A 21,611-nucleotide genomic window follows, 5' to 3' on the forward strand; every position below is an offset into this window, starting at 1 on the left:
CTTCTGGCAAAGAGCCTAAAAGAAAGAAGATGGTTATGAAACTCAAGGAGGAGGTGAAAGTTCTTGATATGTTAAAGGAGGGCAAAAGTTTTGCTGCAGTTGGCCACCATTTTAATGTTAATGAGAGCATGGTGAGATATATAAAGAGGAAAGTGGTGGAGATACAAAAGTCTGTAAGCATGAGCTACTTCGGTAGTGCAAAAACAGTTGCGACAGTGCGGGATAAAACAATCATGAAGATGGAATCTGCGCTGGCATTCTGGAAGAAGAACGTGCCCCTTGACTCCAACATCATTTGCGAGAAAGCGCAACAACTCTACCAGCAGTTATCAACTGCTACGGAAGGCGATGACGTAGTACAGGCAGAGGAAGGTGTTGAAGAAGGGGAATTAGAATTCTTAGGCTTCGATAAACCTGTGCCTACAGAAGCAGAAGAAGAAGAGGAGGAGGAAGAGCCCCAAGGAGGACCATCATCAGCACCTCAAGGTTTCCAGGCCAGCAAGGGGAGGTTCCACCGATTTCAAAAGTGGTTCCAACTAAAGTCTGTTTCTCTGCATTGGGAATCAGCTTCTGCAGACATTGAAGTGGCCACGAAATATCTGGAGACCTTCGAGAAAATCATCGAGGAGAAGGTCTGCCATCCAGTACAGGTGTTCAATATGGATGAGACTGGCCTGTTTTCTGGAAGAAGATGCCTTCCCAGACATACCTCATGAAGGACGAAGCTAAAGCCTCAGGACTCAAGGCCCAGAAGGATAGGGTTACCCTCCTAATGTGTGGGAATGCGGCTGACTTGATGCTCAAACCAGGCCTCATTTACAAGGCTGCAAACCCCAGGACCCTCAAGAATAAGAACAGAGCATTGCTGCCTGTGTTCTGGGTGCATAACCCTAAGGCCTGGATTACCAAAGTCCTTACAGAGTACTGGTTCCATCAGAGCTTCATCCCTCAAGTTAGGCAATACCTGAACAACTTGGGCATGGATTTCAAGGTGTTGCTGATCATGGATAATGTTGGTGGCCACCCGCTCTATCTTTATTACAAGGGAGTCCAGCTCGAGTTCCTCCCTCCCAACACCACCACCTCTCCTCCAGCCTGTGGACCAGGGCGTGATAGGGCGTGATCCTTGAAGGCACTCTATACCGGGAATTCCCTCCAGCATCTTGTGAATGCAATGGACAATGACAGTGAATTTAAGCTAAATGACTATTGGTGTAAATTCACGATTGCCACATGTCTGTCCATCATTGACCGATAATTGAAGGACATGAAGAAGGAGACCCTGAACGTGTGCTGGAACAAGTTGTGACTGGAGTGTGTTCATGATTACAGGGGCTTTTCTCCTGAAGAAATTCAACATTCGGCCATTAATAAGGATGTCCAGTTGGTGAGGATTCTAGGTGGAGAAGGCTTCGAGGACATCACTGAGGATAAAATCGGCACCCTCATTGATGCCCACTCTGACCCCCTGACAGACCAGGATTTGTAAGACCTGACGAAGTCTGCCAGTGAGGAAGAAGATGGGGCAGGTTCAGGGGAGGAGGAGGAGGAGGAGGGCCTGACTTTGGAAGGTCTGCCCCAAGTTAAGAGAATGATCAAGGATACACAGGAGTTTGTTTCAACATGGGATCCTTATATGGAACGCTCCTTAAAGTCTTCAAACATCCTTGATTCAGTATTGGAGCCCTATAATCAAGCCCTCAACAATATGAAGAAGCAGCGACAGCAGCTGCCTAGCACCATGTTCATCACACGAACGAAGAAGGCCCCCCCCAAAGCCTCCCAAATCACCTGAAGTAGTGCCTCTCGAATCGCCTGAAGAAATGCCTCCCCAGTCGCCTGAAGTCGTGCCTCCTGAACCGCCTCCTGAAGGTGAAGAGGTGCCCTCAGATGAGTTGTAGTAACTCCCCTGCTTTGCTGTGCAGTCATATCTTTGCCATTTATCAGACTGCAAAGCTAATTCATCAACATTATCTTTAATCAACATTCATCACTGATGAGTACCCGTATGATTTACATATGTAGTAACCTTAATATGTACAGTATGTAGTATTAAATTTTTTTAAATGTGCATACGTATTTTTTTTCTCTCTCTCTTTGTGAATTACGTATAAATACCAATGTTTCCCCTCTAAAAGAAAACAGGACAGCTTATAACTGTATGAAAGAAAATGTGCATGGCTGAATACATAAGGGGGGACTGGATTATTTTCTCCTACAGCTGTAAGCCATGCAGTACTTACGTATATTTTTTATGACAAAATGCTTAAGATGACTTGGAAATTATATTAATAAAATATCATTTCAAAGAGTAATACAGTAATACGATAGTAGTTTAATGTATATTTGATGTAGGCTAGTATTTTTAGGCATACTTTGGCATTTGAACTTTCAAGATAGACAGTTATAAGCGTTTTTAGAGGGGGCGGGTTGTAAGTATTAGCAGATTTTAACTATTTGCAGGGGGGGTCTGGAACACATCCCCCGGGGAGTACGGGGGCGTTTACTGTAAATATTTGTAAAAGGTTTTTTGAGTTATAATCAGTATCCAGCAATGAACACTTGTGCGGTTATTGTATGTGTTATAAAGTCTTGAAGTAGTGATTTTGAAAGGACAAAAAATGCAGTGGAGTAAAAGTTTGCTTGATATATTTGTTTTATTAGGTGACAGATTTTATTTTTTCATTTGCCTAAATAGGCACGTATAACAGATGTAATAGCAAAATTTACATAGTGGAAAATTAGAATAAATGGGTTATTAGTTAAAATCCAGGTATCTCCATTTATACTGCATTGCAGTGTGGTTGATAACTTAAAGTGATTGAAGTTTCTTCCAAGCATGACATTGATTAGCAGTACATTTTGACTTGTAATTAGTTTGTTTTCTTAATATCCATGATAAAGGTGTTATGTTGTCTGTAATTGCTGGTATTGTTAATATGTATAACAGTGAATTTTAGAAGGGAACAAATGAAAATTGGGAAAAAGTACAGAACATTTTGCTGATCTCTTGTCTTTAAGTACAATGGTTCTCATGTTTCCTATAGCGAGGGTTTACCTAGAAAGTTTGGCCTAACCTTTCATGCCCCAACAACAACCTGTTAGGAAGTTTTTTTGGGATGATCACCATATCTTTTGTCTGTTACTTTTAAATTAAAGCAGCTCTCCCATTATAAGTTAAGTATATCTTAGTTTAACCAGACCACTGAGCTGATTAACAGCTCTCCTAGGGCTGGCCCAAAGGATTAGATTTATTTTTACGTGGCTTAGAACCAATTTGTTACCTAGCAACGGGACCTACAGCATATTGTGGAATCCGAACCACATTATAGCGAGAAAGAATTTCTATCACCAAAAACAAATTCCTCCCATTATAAAATGGTCCCATATAGTTAATTGCTTTTTCATAGTGGTTCATTCTTGTTCCCCTATATTTATTTCTTGAGATCTGCTGTTTTAGTGAATTGATAAATATTAAGCCATATCAAATTTATATCTTTTGTTTTTTCTCCATCAATTTTAATATAATGGATTATCTATTAGATTTTTGGAGTATTGTTTCTGTAAAAAATCTCTCTCTCTCTCTCTCTCTCTCTCTCTCTCTCTCTCTCTCTCTCTCTCTCTCTCTCTCTCTCTCTCTCTCTCTCTCTCTTCTCTCTCTCTCTCTCTCTCTCTCTCTCTCTCTCTCTCTCTCTCTCTCTCTTCTCTCTCTCTCTCTCTCTCTGGAATGTTGTGGTAATTACGTAGGTATTTCTTCAAGCAATGCATGGAATTGACTGCAATGTACAGTATTGCACAGTCACTCTATTCATCCGACCATTATGCTAGTTTCCAAAATCTGTCAGTTATCAATATTTCTTGTCTTTTCAGGTTGATGAGCAACTTTCTGATATCTTACAAAATAGTTTGAAAATGGATAAAGAAATAGGAAACGATAATGCAACGCAGGTATGTACTAGTCTCATTCGATAGTGTTTAAAATAATTTAAATCTTCATTAGAAATTTAATGGATAATCATGAAAATTCTGATTATGTGAATGTTCATTTAGTTGATAATCATTCAGTAATTGGTGTACAGAAAAGGCAAAGCCATTTGCAAAGGGCTCTTTTAGATATTAAGGCTTGTTCCATTTGAGTAAGAGAATATTCTGGTAGTGGCATTGTATAACTATTTAGTCAGGTTTTTTGTGGATGATTTTTTTTTTAAACATTGACTTTTATCTTCAGAACAAAAAATCCAAAGGTGAAGGTGGCAAGGGAAAGCCGGGCAAATTTGTCCTCAAAACTCCAAAGGGTACAAGGGATTATGGACCAGCTGAAATGGCAGTGCGAAGAAATGTAAGTAACTGTGCCATCATGTGCTTTTGCATATTTTATTGTATTCTTACATTGTTATTAATTGCCATATTAGAATTCTTACTGTATTATTAGTCTTTGAAACTACAATTCGACCTCTTTAAACTGGCACCTTTGGGACCAGACCATTGCTGGACCACTGAAAATCCTAGGTGACAGAAATCATCCCTTAAAATAATGTGCCTGTAGTGAGTTTTACTTATACTGATGTTATGTTGACTCAGTCGATTGTTTAATCAATCTCTTCGTCTTTTGCTGATTCTGTTGTGTTCAAAACGATTACCTACGATTTTGATGGCTCTGTCATAGGAAACACTACTCTGATAAGTACCAGAACTATTGAACTTAGTACTAAATAATACTTGAAAAAATTAGGTAGGGTTATAAAATATACACTTGCCAACTTTCACCTTTATCTGAGACTTTGATAAAAAGATGTTGCCAAAAAACCATGTTTCATTGGCTCTGAATCCCGTAGTAGCTGTCTTTGTCAGTGGTTAAGCCTGGAGGAGGCAAAGTGAACTTTTTGTTTTGTGACTCTAGAAAATATCTTTGTCAAAGGTTAAGCCTGGAAGAGGCAAAATCAACCTTTTCTTTTGTGGTTTATACAAACCTGGAACGTCATTGTCAAAGAACACAAGGTTCTCTGTGACATATTTGATTAGGCTAGTTCGTGAAAACTAGTTCCATACCTTTTACCTTTATTGAAGGTAAACATTCATAATGTGAGAGCTGTTGCAACTTGATTTAGTTTTATGACAATTTGTTGCTTGAGGATGGGATCAAGGTGGCACAGTAGAAGTATGCAGAATCTTGTGTGAAAACAGTAAAGCCCTAAGTCCGCTGCTGGTAGCGGGTAGTCTTTTCCTGAACCGAAGAAAGAGCAATCCTTTAGGCTCTTTGTTTTGAATCCCAGGTTTTAATATTTTGGGTACCATGAAGGTATGTATACTGTGTAGGAGCTTACCTTTATACCATAAAGGTATTTATTCTTAGTGACTGTCATTTCATAGGGCTTTTGGACCCAGGCACAGGGGTCCCCTCACGCCACTTCTGTTTCATTCTGGGTGAATTGAAGCGGTTTTCTCCACAAGGCTGCTTTTTGCTGCACATGTATGAGAGCCTTGCTCCCTGAATGGAATCCAACTTCTGGTGGCAGTAAGATCCAGAAAGGATTCCAGATCAGGTAAGAATGGTTTGGATTTCATGCAAGAAACCTTTAGCTCAATTGGTTGAGCAGATTTTGTCTAGCTGCACTACCCACCATCCTCTTCTCAATTTGGGAATCGGCTAACTTTAACAGTAGGTAAGATTCATCCCAAATATTATAAACTTTCATAATAAAATTTATTACTTGGATACTTACCTACGGTTAAAGTAGACCCCACCCAGCCTCCTCACAACTTAGTGGGCTGTCAAGGAGAATTCTGACGAGCTAAAACATTCAAAACACACCTGGTGGGCTGTCAAGGAGAATTCTGACGAGCTAAAACATTCAAAACACACCTGGTGGAGAGCAGGTGTACTAAACAGTCATCCGGGCAATCATTTGATCATTTGTTTGAATGTCGACTCGCCTATCGATGCGGAGATATAAGCTAACTTTAACAGTAGGTGAGTATCCAAATAATAAATTTTATTATGAAAATTTATGTTTTATTTACTTGAGGAAGTTACCGTTGAAAATGAGCAGATTTTTAACAAGTTAACAAGTGTACAGTAAACCCCCCAGACTCGCGTTTTCACGATTCGCGGACTCACGTATTCGCGGATTTCTCTGTGGAATGTATCTACCCATTGTTCGCAGAAAATTCGCCTATTCACGGTATTTTCCACTGAGAAATATTCACTGATTACTGTATTTTCATATAATTTTCATGACTAAATGCACTTTTTGTGATAAAACTATTAAAATACTCGGTATAAGCATTTTTAGAGGGTTTTTCTTGTGTTTAAACTATCAACATAGGCAGTTCTAAGTGTTTTTAGAGGGGGTTTTAAGTATCCGCGGATTTTAGCTATTTGCGGGGAGGTGCGGTACACATCTCCCGCAAATACAGGTGGTTTACTGTAATGCAACCCTTAATAAATGTGTTACTTACATAACTGACATTGGCAAAACAGCTTTTTCTTGATTTGATTGTTTATGTCCGTACTTGCTGTTTATGCTAGTATTGTATATTGCTGCAGTGATAAGTTGTTGTTAATTATAAGAAATAGTAATGAATTCTTTGACAAAACACAAGTTTGATAAGCCTGATTTAATGTGTGAAGATTTGCATTTAACTTAATGAACTTTTGCTTCTAGGCCTATGTATTTGTTAAAAGCTAACTCAGATATAATATGAATTATCAGTTGTATCTACCAAAACTGAGACAGGCATAGAAAACTTAGTCTAGTGTAATCTGAAAATACATCTCTCACATATTCTCCCGGCTGGATCTGTGGTCCTTCACAGTATCCAAGGTTCCTGCCGCCTCAGGTTCAGTCACCCCTGGAGAGGACTCCGTGTTCAGAAGACTGTGCCAGTCTGGAGGTAGGGCTATTTCCTACCTGGCCCACCAGATGGCAAAATCTCCAGGTTTGTAGGACCCAAGTTGGCTCTGACCCTCAGGAACGGACCATTGCTGGGTTCTGCCTCTCTCTCCCTCAGAGAGTTGGTAGACGCTGCGGTAGACAAGAGGCTTTCCAAAGACAACGACCGCCTTGTCCACCAGGCAGTGGCAAAGACCTCCAGGTCTTCATGTGCCATTACGGCTCAACCCTCATGTCAAGCTAGTACTTCCTCGGTCCCTAAGAAGACCCAGGCTTCGAAGGGCACTTGCAGAAATACCCAGCCTTCTTCCACCTCTGCCAAGAAGGGCGCGCAACCGCACTCCTTTCAACCCTCTTTCCAGTCGGGAAAAGGGACAAAGGTAAGAAGAAGGGAGGACGCTAGGGGCAGTGTTCCCCTCCAGCTGCTGCCATTGGTGGCGGGGTGCCTGTTGAGCCATCAGGCAAGATGACAGCGACATGGAGCTGTGTCCTGGGTAGTAGATGTCCTTCAGGAGTGCTATCTACTTCCCTTTGAGTCTCGACCACCTCTCACCAACAACCTGGTCCGTCTCCTAACCTACGTTCCTGGCTCACTGAAGGATCTCGCACTCCAGGAGGAGGTGCAGATGATGCTGAAGAAAGGTGCTGTGGAAGTCATGTCGGATAGGTCCCCAGGCTTTTACAGCCACATCTTTCTCATAGAGAAAGCCTGGAGGTGTTGGAGACTGGTCATAGACCTCTCTCCCTTGAACCGTCTTGTTCGCCAGACTTGGTTCAAGATGGAAACAGCATGCTTGGTGCTCACTTCCATTAGGGAGAACGACTTCATGCTTACAGTGGACTTAAAGGATGCGTACTTTCAAATATACCGTCCATCTGTCCTCTCGCAAGTACCTACGCTGTATCCTCAGAGAAGCAATATTCCAATTCAGGGTACTCGGCTTCAGTTTCTCGACCACTCCCCAGGTGTTCACACGAGTGTTCCCACAAGGTTCGAATGACTGTTCACCCTTGTGTCAGCTTGGGCCCATTCGCATGGGATACTTCTTTTGAGGTATCTCGATGATTGGCTTGTCCTGGCAAGCTCCCACTCACAGTTACTCTAGAACAGGGATCAACTTCTTGAGTTCTGCTACAGCCTAGGGGTCATAGCAAATCTCGAGAAATCCAACTCATCCCCAAGCAGAGGATAAAGTACCTGGGCATGCTGATAGATACAGGAGCAGAAAGAGTCTTTCCCTTAGACTTGTATCGGCAGGTTCAGGAAGGCAGCGCAGCTGCAGGAACAGCCAGCTCGGCAGTAGCAGGTTGTCGTCAGTCATCTGTTGTCCTTAGAGAAGCTGGTTCCTCATGGGTGGCTTCACCTTTGTTCTCTCCAGTGGAGAATGAAGGAGTTCTGGTCCCAGTCTCGAGATTCCCAGTCCTTTCTCATTCCTCTTTTGGAGGAAGTGAGACAGGACTTAGACTAGTGAATGGACAACAGGAACTTCGTAACAGGAGTATCTCTGCATACCTCTCCTTCCAACATGCTCTTGTTCTCAGACGCGTCAACCAAGGGATGGGGCACACACCTGGAGAGTTGCTGGTTTCGGGTGTGTGGAACTGAGGCGACAAGCACCTTCACATCAATATCCTGGAACTCAAGATGGCCTTCCTGGCCCTTCAAGAGTTTCAGGATCTAGTGATGGGACACTCGGTGGTATTGATGAGCGACAACACCACAGTAGTGGCATATGTAAACAAGCAAGGGGGGCCTTGTGTCCCTCTCGCTGCATCAGTTGACAGTGCAGGTGCACGAGTGGGCAGTAACTCACTCAATAGAGCTGTCATCTAGATACATTCCATGCAAGAGGAATGTAGTGGGGGACAAGCTCAGCCGCCAGAATCAAGTAATAGGGGACGGAGTGGCCCCTTCACACAGACATTACGGAAAGGTTGTACGAGCTGTGGGGGCTTCTTTCCATCAAGCTGTTCGCCACCCAGCACAACAGAAAACTTCAAGTCTTCTGCTCCATCATGCCAGACCCATGGGACACCCTTGACGTCTATGATGATTCTGGTGGCTCCCAAGTGGCCACATGCCGCTAGGTATCACAATCTGCTAGCACTTCTTTCTGAGGCACCAAGAGAGATTCCTCCTTGGCACAGCCTTGCGTGTCAGCCACACATAGAGCGGGTCCATCAAGCAGTGCAGTCCCTGTGTTTTCACGGTTGGAGACTATCCAGCATCTCTTGCGAGCGAGAGGTTTTTCTCGCAGAGCAGCAACAGAGATGGCTGGATACCTCAGACAGTCCTGTGCAGCAATATACCAGGGGAAATGGGCCGTCTTTTGTGGTCGCTGTTGTGGTTTGTCTCTCCGATCGGAGCCTCTATTCAACAGGTCACAGACTTCCTTGTCTTCCTTTGCCGAGAGAAGCTTCTCTCCATTTCAGCTGTAAAAGGCTATAGAGCCACCCTCGGCCTAGTCTTGCACCTGAAGGGAGTGGATAGCTCCTCCTCACTGGAGATTTCGCTACTGATGAGAAACTTCGAAAGGTCTTGCCCTCCCTGGGACCTCAGGCCCCCTGAGTGGGACGTGACTCTCATGTTGAGGAGCCTGACTTGTGCACTGTACAAGCCTACATGAGAGTCGTCGGACAGGGATGTGACCCTTAAGACCATCTTTCTGCTTGCCCTGGAATATGTGAAGAGAGTAGGTGAACTTCATGGACTTTCCTTCGATTTTAAGCACTTGAGGGGATAGGGATCAGTTACGCTCGACTTCGTCCCAGATTTCTTAGCGAAGACTCAGAACCTGTTGGTCCCTGACGCCAGGTTCGGACTTTGTTGATAATGAACCAGACAAGATGCTACTTTGTCCTGTTAGAGTGCTGCAGTATTATCCTAAGAGGACTCAACATCTCCGGCCTGAGTGTTGACAACTCTTCATTAGTACTGGCTTGTGCACATAGAAGTGTCCAAGAACATGATCTCTTTCTGGCTTTGTGAGATGATCAGGAGAGCTGACGATGATGACACTGGTACTTTCTGCCTGAGAGCTCTCGAAATTGGGGGCATTGGTCCATCTCTCGCAATTTTGAAGAATCTGTCGATTCCCCGTGTACTGAAGGTGATGCTGTGGTCACGGCACACCACGTTTATGTCCTTTTAATTTTGGGACATTGTCCACAAGTCCTTGGACACTTTTTCCTTGGGACCTGTGGTGGCTGTTCAACAAGTTGTGTAGCTTACCCAGCTCCTCTAAAACTACAGGTAGCATTTCACCTAAGGTGTACAGTTTTGGAAGTGAGAGAATTTGTATGAGTGACTGGCTTCTCTTCCTCTTCCTTCCTCGCCATCCTTCATTCTCTTTCTTCAGGCAGAGAGTGGGATTCGAGCTGTCACATGCTGGAACTGGCAGCCGATGCAGATAGGTGTCACATCGAGCACCCGTTCTATTTTCTTTCATTAGATTTATAGAAGCAATCCCACCCCTTCCTCTAGCAAGAGGAGGAAGAGGATCCTGACAGTAAGACAAACCCGATACCTGTGATTGCCTTACTGGCACCGACTCTTAGATTCATCCTAGCCTATTTTCTTATGAGGTTACGATTCTCTCACTCATTCAAAAAGGCCCAGAAGTCCGACAATTGATCTTGCACTTCTTACACTCCGTTCAGTATGTAAGAGGCACGGTACTCTTCCTTGCTGTATCGACCAGGTAGAGAAACCCAGGTGTGGCAGACTCCAGTCAGTTTAGAGACACTCAGATTCCTCACTCACTCAGATTCCTCCCTCCAATAAGTGAGTCTTCCTTATGTAAAGGACTTTGGATTTGTATATTGTGTAGGAACAGATGACAAATTTTAAAGTCTGATACCTGGGCCGAAAGGCAAATTGGAACGTTTACAGCTGGGCAGGTGGGACTCCTCCCGCCTACTGGATGTTAGTTAACTGCCTAACCACCTTGTTCAAATGTTAAACGGCCATTTTAGCTTCGCTGAAAGTAATTTTTTATGTAAAGGACCCCAGGTTTCTATAGTTAGAAAAAATACAAATTATTTTTTAAAATTTGTCATGCCATGAACATTCAGAGATATGAACAGGTGTGATCGTAAATTAAAATTGTGTTCAGTAAGAAACAGCTGTATTATCATCACAATTTATTTAGGTTTAATGTATCATTCATATTAATGAAGTACTGTACTCTATAAAATACATTACTGTGCATACAGTGTGCAGTACAGTACACTATAGTATTGTACTGTATTGTGTTTTAGGATGAAAAAATGTACAGTACTGTACTGTATTGACTTTACATCATGCTGTACTTAAATACGCGTGAAGACCAACTTACGAACAATTCAAGATACTGACAACCGTTTGGAAAGTAACTCGTTCGTATGTAGGGTACTGTCTGTATACACAAATTTTGGTTCTTTTGTATGCTGTACATTTTAGAGTTCCACAGAACGTTTTCATTGGAAATCAACTGTGTGTATTTATAGAGAAAGTTTCAGTTCCAAAATACAAAAAAATACAAAAACTGAAACAACTTGTGGCACCGCCCTCGTAGCTGCTCAAGAACTAATGGCAGCTGGTTCAAAAAAGTCATGGATCATGGGGGAGCCAGATTAAAAAGGTTGGAGTGTGTAATTTTATATGGGTAATTCCTTTTTTGAGTTTGTTTATTCTATAAATTTTAGTGAACTACTGTACACTAAGAAAAGGAATAATTGTAGTATAATTGACGTTTTTTATTGAACATCTGTATTTATTAGAATATACATGGTGATGAAAGTTTTTATTGTTGGTGTAGTTGGCTTTTGGATAAAAAACTATTCTGTGTTTCAGGTTTTTCATGCTATAGAGTCTGTGTTCCACATGCATGGAGCTGTTGAAATTGAAACTCCAGTGTTTGAGCTGAAGGTTAGTGAGCAGTCTGATACAGATATCATAGAGTTCATGCAGTATTTAATTTCACAGTTTATGTTTGCTTTTTTTTTTTTTTTGTCCTTTAGCTGTGTTTATATAATTTTACCAGTCATTGTTTATATAATTTTATCAGTCATTTGAATATTTTTTGTTATAGTACTATATTCATTACAGTGTCATTAATTTGTTCCTACACGATATACAAACCATCGGGTCCTTTACATTAGAAATTACTTACAGCAGAGCTGGAAATGGCCGTTGAACTTTCAAACAAGGTAGTTAGGCAGTTAACTGCTGTTCGGTAGGCAGGAGTCAAGCCCACCAGGACGTAAACATTCCAGTTTGCTTTTGGCCATCATGTGGTGCAGACGTAAGTAAGTATATCTTAGTTTAACCAGACCACTGAGCTGATTAACAGCTCTCCTAGGGCTGGCCCGAAGGATTAGATTTATTTTACGTGGCTAAGAACCAATTGGTCACCTAGCAATGGGACCTACAGCTTATTGTGGAATCCGAACCACATTATAGCAAGAAATGAATTTCTGTCACCAGGAATAAATTCGTCTAATTCTTCATTGGCTGGTCGGAGAATCGAACGCGGGGCCAGCGGAGTGCTAGCTGAGAACAGTACCCACCTTCCCAGTGAGGAACTGGTGCAGACTTGTGTTCTTCCCTCTCTGCCCTGATTGTCGTTTAGCTGTTTTTCCCGGCGGGATCTATCTTTCTTTGGTTTTTTGCTTGAGTATATGTATGTTTGTGATTTTAAATATGCAAACCCACGAATCTGACAAGCCTGTTCGTAAGGTCACCCTCCCTTGTGTGTGTCCTGGGGTTTGCGGCAAGAAATGTGGTAGTTTCCGCTCATATGTTGAAGTTGATTCTTCATGCCCTCTGTTCCTCCTGCAAGAGGCGTGTTTGCTCACGTGATTCTGCTTGTGTTGAGTGTTGCTCCTGGTCAGCTAAGCAGTGGGTGAAGTTTGAAGGGAGGAAACAGTATCAGAGGAAGGCTGCCAAGGCGTCATCTGAGGGTTATATACCCCCAACTATGCCCTTGGTGGCTAACCCTTCTTCCTCATTCCTCTCTCCTGGCAGGCTTGCCCTTCTGCCTGTCTTTCCTTCAGGAGAGGACTCTCCATTGTCGTCTTTGCTTGCTTCGTCGGGCGTGGAACAATGGGGGAGCGGGTGATTAGGGTGACCTCCTCTCAGGGGCCTCTCCTCTCTCTGGGGGGGGAATTTTTCCCTCGGAGTGAGAAGAGTCTCCCTCTGCTAACCCAACCTTTTCTCCTTCCAGTTTGGTGGTCGAGCATTTCCTAGGCAAGCAGGCAACTGATTTGGATGCAGCTTGGCGATCCTTGGGTCTTTCGGGCCCTCCATGCCTGCAGGGCCTCTTCTCCCATCTGGTGAGCGCTCTGGTGGTGACCCGCGCTGCCTCTACCACCATGACTACTATAGTGACGGTGACAGCGTTCGTTAAGATGCCAGTGACTGTCTCTTCGCACTTCCCTACCCAATTGACTATGTCCCGGCATCCTAGCACGTGGTGCCCCTGCCTCCAGGTTTCGCTGTGGCCCCGCCGTCCCTCACTGTATCGTCAATGGTGGTTACCTCCTTTGTGCCCCATATGATGGTTCCTGCCCTGCTGCTCCTGTGATCTCTGCTGTCCTGGCTGCTCTTGCCGCCGCTCCTGTTACCGATGCTCCTGCCGCCTGGGCCTTGATCGCCATCCTGAAGATGACGAAGAAGAAGTCGAGGAAGAGGTCCTGTAAGGTGTCGTCGTCTTTGTCGTCTACTACCTCCTCCCCCTCCTCTTCCGAGGCACGTTGGCCGAAGAAGAGGAAGGCTGCCTTCCCCCCTCCCCCTCCCCCAAGAAGTCCTGCCATGGGGCTTTTAAGGGGCTGCCTCCCTCCACAGGGGGAGCAGTGGGATCTCTTGTCGACTCTTACCGGCCTTTAGGCTTGGAAACCGAATCACTTACCTCACCAGGGTCTTGTGTTTCAGGAGTCGTGGGTGTGCAGACCTCGGTTTGTGCTCCCATCACCAGTCCTAAGAAGTCTGCTTCTAAGACTGGTGCTGTGTCGAGTGCTCATTCGCGAGTCACTCCAAGTACTCAAGTCTCTAAGGAGTCTCAAGTATCCCGAACTGGTGCTGGAGAGACCTCTCACCATCCTGGTTCAGGCACAGGGCGAGAGAAAGAGCGGAGTCATGCAGGTGTCTCGGCTGTTCCTGCTGCCACTACCACCAGTGCTCGGCCAGGTTCCCAGCTTGGTGTCTCGGTCCCAAGGGTCCAAACACCTGGAGAGATAGAGAGAGGAGGTCCCCTTTCTAGTCTTCTTCTCGCGAAGTTTTGGCTCCAAAGAAGACTGATGATTGGCTCGGCTCGGCTCGCGTGAACCTCTACGCTCTCCTCATGACAGCACTTTGCTGAGGCATAAGCGCTCTCCTGGACCCATGTTGCCGTCATCACCGCTGGTTGATGACTACATGCAGCCCGCCCCTCCTGCTGGTTCCCCTGGCAGGACTGGTGGTAGTGCCCGATCCTCCTCACTTGTCCCCTCAACCACCTGGGGTTTTACCAGGAGGCACAAGACGGACAGGAGAAACTCTGGAGAGCCCTCTCCTCTGAGTTCGACTATGAAGGCCTACATTCCTGGCTCGGTCCTTGGAATAACCCAGTCATATGCCCGAGTAGCACAGGATGGATCTAAGGGGTCTGCTGAGGTTCTCCCTCTTGCCGGGAGAGTAGATCAGGAGGACGGCACCCTGGAAGGACTTGAGGGTCCTCTTTCTCAGGATGCGGGCACCCCCGAAATACAGAGGACCTTTGCAGAGATCATCATGCTGATTCGTCAGCACAATCATCTCGGGAAAGGGGCCATGGCCTCTTCTGTGGATTGTCCTTCATACCTTAAAACCTTTTAGGCCCCAATGAGGAACCAAAGATTTTGGTGGGGCTGCTGTGGTCCTCGCTTGCCCAGGGTCGCACTTGACCAGGTGAATAATCTTGTCTCTGGGTGGGAGAATTTGCTTTGGTCGAACCACTCAGACAAGCTAATCCCCCTCCTTTGCCTCAACAGAAGTGATTTTACACACCCTCAGAGGGGTCCTTGCCGACCAGGCAGATTGACCCAGACCTGGTTCGTCTAGGCCTGGGTCTTTCGCTGCAGCAACTTGTTTCGGAAGGAGTCTCCCTTTTGCAGCAAGAGGCAGCAAGCCTGGAGGCTACTGCCATGGCAGCCCTCCAGGCAGTCCCCTGGCTGGATCTGTGGTCATTCACAGTATCCAAGGTGGCTGCCTCCTCAGGTGCTAATGTTCCTGGAGAGGACTCTGCTTTCGGGAGACTATGCTAGTCTGGAAGTAAGACATCTACCTTGCCCACCAGACGGCAAACCTGTGGGCGAACCTGGTGTTGAAGTTGAAGAGAAGGGATGCTGTCCTGATGCTGATTGCCAGGTCTGTAGGTCCTGAGTCAACATTGACCTTGTTGCTGGGTTCTACCTTTCTTTTCCTAGAGTTGGTGGATGCTGTGGTGGACAAGCGTCGGGCTGAAGACGGCAACTGCCTTGTCCATCAGGCAGTGGGCTAAGACCTCTGGGTCTTTGCACACCACTGCATCCCGACCTTCAGGTCAGGCTAGCACTTCCTCAGCCCCTAAGAAGACCCAGGCTTCAAAGGGTGCCTGCAGGAACACCCAACCTTCCTCTTCTGCTTGGGCTCATTCGCACAGGATACGTCTGTTGAGGTATCCTGATGATTGGCTTGTCCTGGCGAGCTCCCACTTTGCTTCAGGACAGGGATCGACTCAAGTTTTGCCGCGATCTAGCGATCGTAGTAAATCTCGAGAAGTCCAATCTCACCCTGAGCAGAGGATAAAGTACCTGATACTGTAGCAGCCAGAGTCTTCCCCTTGGACTCTCATATCAGCAGGTTCAGGAAGGCAGCACAGCTGTTCCTCTCTTGACGGGAGCAGTCAGCTCGGCAGTGGCAAGTCGTCATTGGTCACCTGTTGTCGTTGGAGAAGCTGGTCCTTCATGGGCGTCTTTACCTTTGTTCCCTTCAGTGGAGACTGAAGGAGTACTGGTCCCAGTCTCGAGACCCTCAATCCTTTCTCATTCCTCTCTCAGAGGAAGTGAGAGAGGATCTAGACTAGTGGCTGGACGACAGGAACCTCTTAACAGGAGTATGCCTGCATACTCCCCGTCCTGACATGTTTCCGTTCTCAGACACATTGACTGAGGGATGGGCCGCACATGGGAGTGTGGAACCGAGATGACAAGCACCTTCACATCAACATCCTGGAGCTCAAGGCGGCCTTCCTGGCCCTCCAAGAGTTTCAAGATCGAGTGATGGTACACTCAGTGATGTTGATGAGCGACAACACCACATTGGTGGCATATGTCAACAAGCAGGGGGATCTCGTATCCCTTCCACTTCACCAGTTGACGATGCAGGTGCATGAGTGGGCGGTAGCTCATTCGGTAGAACTCTCAGCCAGATACATTCCAGGCAAGAGGAATGTAGTGGCAGACAGGCTCAGCCGCCAGAATCAAGTAATAGGGACAGAGTGGTCCCTTCACTTGGACGTTACAGAGAGGTTGTTTGATCTGTGGGGGCATCCAGTCATAGATCTGTTCGCCACCCGGCACAACAGAAAACTTCAGGTCTTCAGTTCAGTCGTGCCAGACCCATGGGCCGATGCGGAGGACACTTTTCAGCACCCATGGGACAACATTGACATCTACACCTTCCATCTGTTTTGTCAGATTCGCAGGGTGATCAGCCGTGTGTTGGTCACCGCAAATCTCAGGATGATTCTAGTGGCCCCCAAATGGCTACAGGCCTTTTGGTATCCCGACCTGCTAGCCCTGCTCTCCGAGGCACCGAGAGATATTCCTCCCTGGCCTAACCTTCTGTGTCAACCCCATGTAGAGCAGTACCACCAGTCAGTGCAGTCCCTGTGTCTTCTCAGCTGGCAGTCATCCAGCATCCCTTGCGAGCAAGAGGCTTTTCACACTGCACAGCAACAGAGATGGCTGGATACCTCAGACAGTCCTCTGCAGCAGTATACCAGGGAAAGTGGGCCATCTTCTGTGGTTGGTGTCGTAGACTGGGTCTCTCTCTCTCCGGTCGGAGAGGTCGCGGACTTCCTTGTCTTTCTTCACCGAGAGAAGCTTCTCTCCGTTTCAGCTGTGAAAGGCTATAGGGCTGCACTCGGTCTAGTCTTGCAGCTGAAGGATGTAGACCTCTCCTCCTTATTGGAGATTTTGCTACTGACGAAAAGCCTTGAAAGGTCTTGCCCACCGAGGGACCTCAGGCCCCTTGTGTGGGATGTGAGTCTCGTTTTGAGGAGCCAGACAGGGATCTGACCCTCAAGACCATCTTCCTGCTTGCCTTGGTATCGTCAAAGAGAGTTGGAGAACTACGTGGACTTTCCTTCATTGTTAAACACTCGAGGGGATGGGGATCAGTCGCACTCGATTTCGTCCCAGATTTCATAGTGAAAACTTAGAACCTGTTGGTCCCTGACACTATGTTTGAGTCCTTCATGATCCCCTCCCTAGAGGACTTCGTAGATAATAACCCAGACGAGATGCTACCTGGTCCTGTTAGAGAGCTGCAATGCTATCTGAAGAGGACTCATCATCTCTGGCATGAGTGTCGACAACTCTTCATTAGCACTGGCTCGTCCAAGAAAAAAGTGTTCAAGAACACAATCTCTTTTTGGCTTCGTGAGACGATCAGGAAAGTGTACACTGCTGCTGGTGAAGACGACACCGTTACCTTCTGCCCAAGAGCTCACGAAGTCGGGGGCATTGGTCCAACCCTCACATTCTGGAAGGACCTGTCAGTTCCTCAGGTACTGAAAGCAGGGGTGTGGTCTCGACAGACCACTTTCACCACTTTCTACCTTTGGGATATTGCCCACAAGTCCTTGGACACTTTTTCCTTGGGACCTGTGGTGGCGGCTCAGTAAGTTGTGTAGCTTACCCAGCTCCTCTAACAGGACAGGGTTGCATCTCGCCTAAGATGTTCAGTTGTGGATGTGAGAATGACTGCGGGAGTGACTGGCCTCTCCTCCTTTTTCTCCTCTTCCTTCAGGCATTCTGGATTTGGTGGTCGATGCAGGTAAGTATACACTGAGCTTCCGTTCTGTTTTTCCTTCCAGGATTATAGAAGCCAACCCCGCTCCTTCCTCTAGCAAGGGGAGGAGGGAGACCCAACAATAAGACAAACCTGATACTTGTATATGCCTTACTTTATCCGACTCTTAAGGTTCATCCTAGCCTTTTTTCGGCTGTCTTCTAGCAAGCTCTATCAGTCCAAGTGGTCAGTGTTCAGATGGTACAGCCGTCATAACATCCCATCTTCTGAAACATCTATAGGTCTTCTAAGAAGTTGTTATCCTCTACCATCAAGGGGTCTAGGTCTATGCTTAGTTCTGTTTTTAAACATAGAGGTCTGTCGTCCAACCAGAATCTCAGTGACCTCATCAGATTGTTTGAGACTTCCAAGCAGAGAGGTCCGATTTCGTCTCTTGGAATCTGGATGTGGTGTTAAAGTGGCTTTCAGGTTCCACCTTCAGGCCTCTCCGCTCTGTCTCACTAAGGAACCTTACCGGAAAGACTCTTCCTTGTGGCGCTGGCTACCGCCAAATGTATTAGTGAGTTCCAGGCAGTTGACAAGAGAGTTGGCTTTTCGCAAGGGGATGCATTCTGCTCCTTCTCTCTTGGGCTCCTTACCAAGAATAAGGCCCCTTACAAACCCTTGGCCCCTTTCGTTCACCATTAGAAACTTAATGGACATAATTGGACTAGAAGAAGAGAGGCTCCTTTGCCCTGTGAGAGCTCTTCGGTACTACCTGCAAAGGACGGAGAAGATCAGGGAACCGTCTAACAGCCTCTGGTGCTCAGTTAGGAACCCTTCTCGTCCTCTTTCTAAGAATGCTCTGTCTTATTTTTTGAGAGATTTGATCTCCGAAGCACACTCAGATCCAAGAGGATGTCTTACCTACCTTTAAGGTTAAGACTCATAAGGTTCGGGCCGTTGCTACCTCTCTTGCGTTTAGACATAATATGTCTCTCTCGGCCATTCTACAATCAACTTTTTGGAAGTGCAAGTCTGTCTTTGCTTCACACTATCTCAAGGAAGTGGCAACTGTTTTTGAAAATTATAGTACCTTAGGACCTTATTCTGGTTCTACGCCCAGGGCAAGGGCACCTTTTTAAACTTTGCTAGCCATCGGAAAACTTCCTTTGCTGCAAAGTTCCCACTAAAGTAGGGGCAACCCATGGCTATACCTCCATGCCACTACAGGTTATTGTATATTGTATACATTATGGTAGCCTAGCCTACATTATACTGTACTCTACAGTAATATTCACATATTAATATTGTATTATATAAACATCAACATAACAAATATGCATCTTTTCCATGGATCTTTTAAAAAGTAATGCTTTACTTCACTGTATCCAATAATATTCTCATGTTGCTTTTGTATCATAAAATACTATCATAGCGATTAATGTTTTGGTTTGGAAATCGATTATGCGGTAAGTTTATTTCACAGTATTTAACTCAATTCAGAGCGCTATTCTTTCTTCTGGTTAGCGTAAATGAATCTCTAGATATATGGAACAAGGTTATTTTTTGTTATAGAAAGTGTTTTTAAGTCGAATTATAACTTAAATATGTCTCATTGTGAAATTAATTTAGCTATTTTTTTCGTTAAAAGATGACGTTGGCTGTTGGAGGCATGCTTGTTTTGTGTAAAAAAATCAAGATTCCATTCACCTTTTCACTTGATTTCATCATAATACGAGCTTTACGTATTTATCTTTTATCAGCATGAAGACAGCAGTAATATGTGTTCTTTTATGCCGAGTAGTTTTGATTAAAATACTTTTCTCTCCAATTTTATTTACGGTCAAGTTTCATCCATGTTGCTGATGCATGATAATTTATAGTCATTAGCAGCTTCAGTCGCAGAGCTGTATTATTTGGCTCCCAAGCACCCAAGTGTCAAGAAACGCTCTTTGTCTTTGTCAGGCACCCATTGTCCCATGAGTGCCCAATGTCTTCTCCTGAGTGCCAAGTGCCAGTTCCAGCCTCTGAGCGCCTGATGCCAGCTTCTGAGCGCATGGGACCAGCTCTCAAGCATTCAGCGTCAGTTGACAAGCACCCAGTGGAGCGCCCGATACCCTTACTGCCAGCTTCAAGTTCCTCTGCACCCACGATAGGAGACCCATCCTTGGCGTCCATCAAGCAGCAATTGGCCGACATTCTGGGTTTGCTGCAGAAAGCTCCTTCTGTTATGACCACTCCATCTAAGGATTTGTCTTTGTCCCTGGTTTCTTCTGTTGAAGAGGATTTAGTTCAAGAGCCTGCCCATTCAGCTTATACATCTCCTCTGAGATATTTCCTGGCGACTTTTCCTTTGTACTTTGAGCCAGCTGCCCCAGTCTTGCCTCCCTCGACTTTCCTGATGAGAAACCAAGCTGATGTCCAGCACTCGGCTTCCCAAGATGGTTCTTTCCTCCTCTTTGAGGAAAGCTCCTAAAGAGGTCAGTGACTGGCTCTTGGCGAAGAGAGAGCCGGGTAAGGCTGCCTTCGCTTTTCCGCCTTTGAGGTCGACAGCCAGGAGATACCTATCGTATGCTACTGGAGAAGCTCCGACTTTGGGAGGCGCTGCCTCCTCCCAGGGAGACTTCTCGGATCTCATTGACTCGGTACGCCGTTCAGCCTTCTCACCGGCGAAAGTGATGTTTGCATCCACGGAACTGGATCACCTCAATAAGAATATTTTTAAAGTTTTGGAGGTGTTCAGTTTTCTCGATTGGACAGTTGGAGCCCTCGCCAAGAAGATTGAGGACTATACAGAATTGACAGGAGACTTCCCTGCAGATTGGCTTGGTGTTCTGTCCTGCATGGACAAAGCCATCAGAGACGGCTTGCTAGAACTTGCGGCTCTTCTCTCTCTTCTGGGGGTTCTCAAGAAGAGAGAATCGTGGTGCTCCTTCACTACTAAAGGAGTAACTTCTATACAGAAGTCAGCCTTGCTATACTCTCCTTTGGACCACCTTTATCTGTTCCCCCAGTCCACGGTCAAGGAGATAGCTATAGACCTCCAGAAAAAGTCAACGCAAGACCTTATGGCGCAGTCTTCTAAGCATCCTAAAGAGCCTTCATCATTTGGCTCCAAGTCAGTTTCACCATTTCGTGGGAGTAGACAGAGTTTTCCTCCCAAGCCCACTCCAAGGTACGTTTCTCGGCCAGGTCAATCAAAAGGACTTCTACCAGACCTTCATCTAAGAAATGAAACATCAGTCCTTTGTGCACCAGTAGGAGCCAGACTTCTTTCTATGGGAGAGGTAGTGTCAGAGGAGCAGAACCTTGGATAATCAAGATCTTGAAGAAGGGTTACTCCATACCATTCAAGGAGTATCCTCCACTAGTCTCCACACCAATCGCATTGACGGCCTACTCGAAAGACTTTGAGAGATAATCGACCTTTTCAGAGGAAGTTTCACCTCTTCTCCGGAAGAGAGCCATAGAGGAGGTACAGGATTGCTCTACAAAAGGATTTTACAGCTGTCTTTTCATAGTTCCCAAGTCATCAGGGGCTTGGAGAACTGTCTTCTATGCTAGTGCTCTGAACTTCTTCGTCCAGAAGACGAAGTTCAAAATAGAGGTGAACCAGTCAGTACTATCATCCATTCACCAGGGCAATTGGATGATTACTCTCGATATGCAGGATACATACTTCCATGTCCCTGTCCATCCAAACTCCAGAAAGTGCTTTAGCT

The 21,611-nt window shown here is 45.5% G+C and overlaps 1 protein-coding gene across 6 annotated transcripts in view; it reads left to right on the forward strand.

The window, feature by feature from the left end:
• The window catches only part of HisRS (histidine--tRNA ligase), a 126,880-nt gene that overhangs the window by 59,893 nt on the left and 45,376 nt on the right, over window positions 1-21,611 (forward strand). For all 6 annotated transcript variants that reach the window (XM_067091783.1, XM_067091774.1, XM_067091810.1 and 3 more), the window contains 3 exons: window positions 3,871-3,948; window positions 4,229-4,339; window positions 11,728-11,802. In XM_067091783.1, coding sequence (XP_066947884.1) covers window positions 3,871-3,948; window positions 4,229-4,339; window positions 11,728-11,802 — 264 coding nt within the window. The remainder of the gene's footprint in view (window positions 1-3,870; window positions 3,949-4,228; window positions 4,340-11,727; window positions 11,803-21,611) is intronic.

This window comes from Macrobrachium rosenbergii, chromosome 4 (assembly GCF_040412425.1).
Source record: "Macrobrachium rosenbergii isolate ZJJX-2024 chromosome 4, ASM4041242v1, whole genome shotgun sequence".
Taxonomy (NCBI): Eukaryota; Metazoa; Arthropoda; class Malacostraca; order Decapoda; family Palaemonidae; genus Macrobrachium; species Macrobrachium rosenbergii.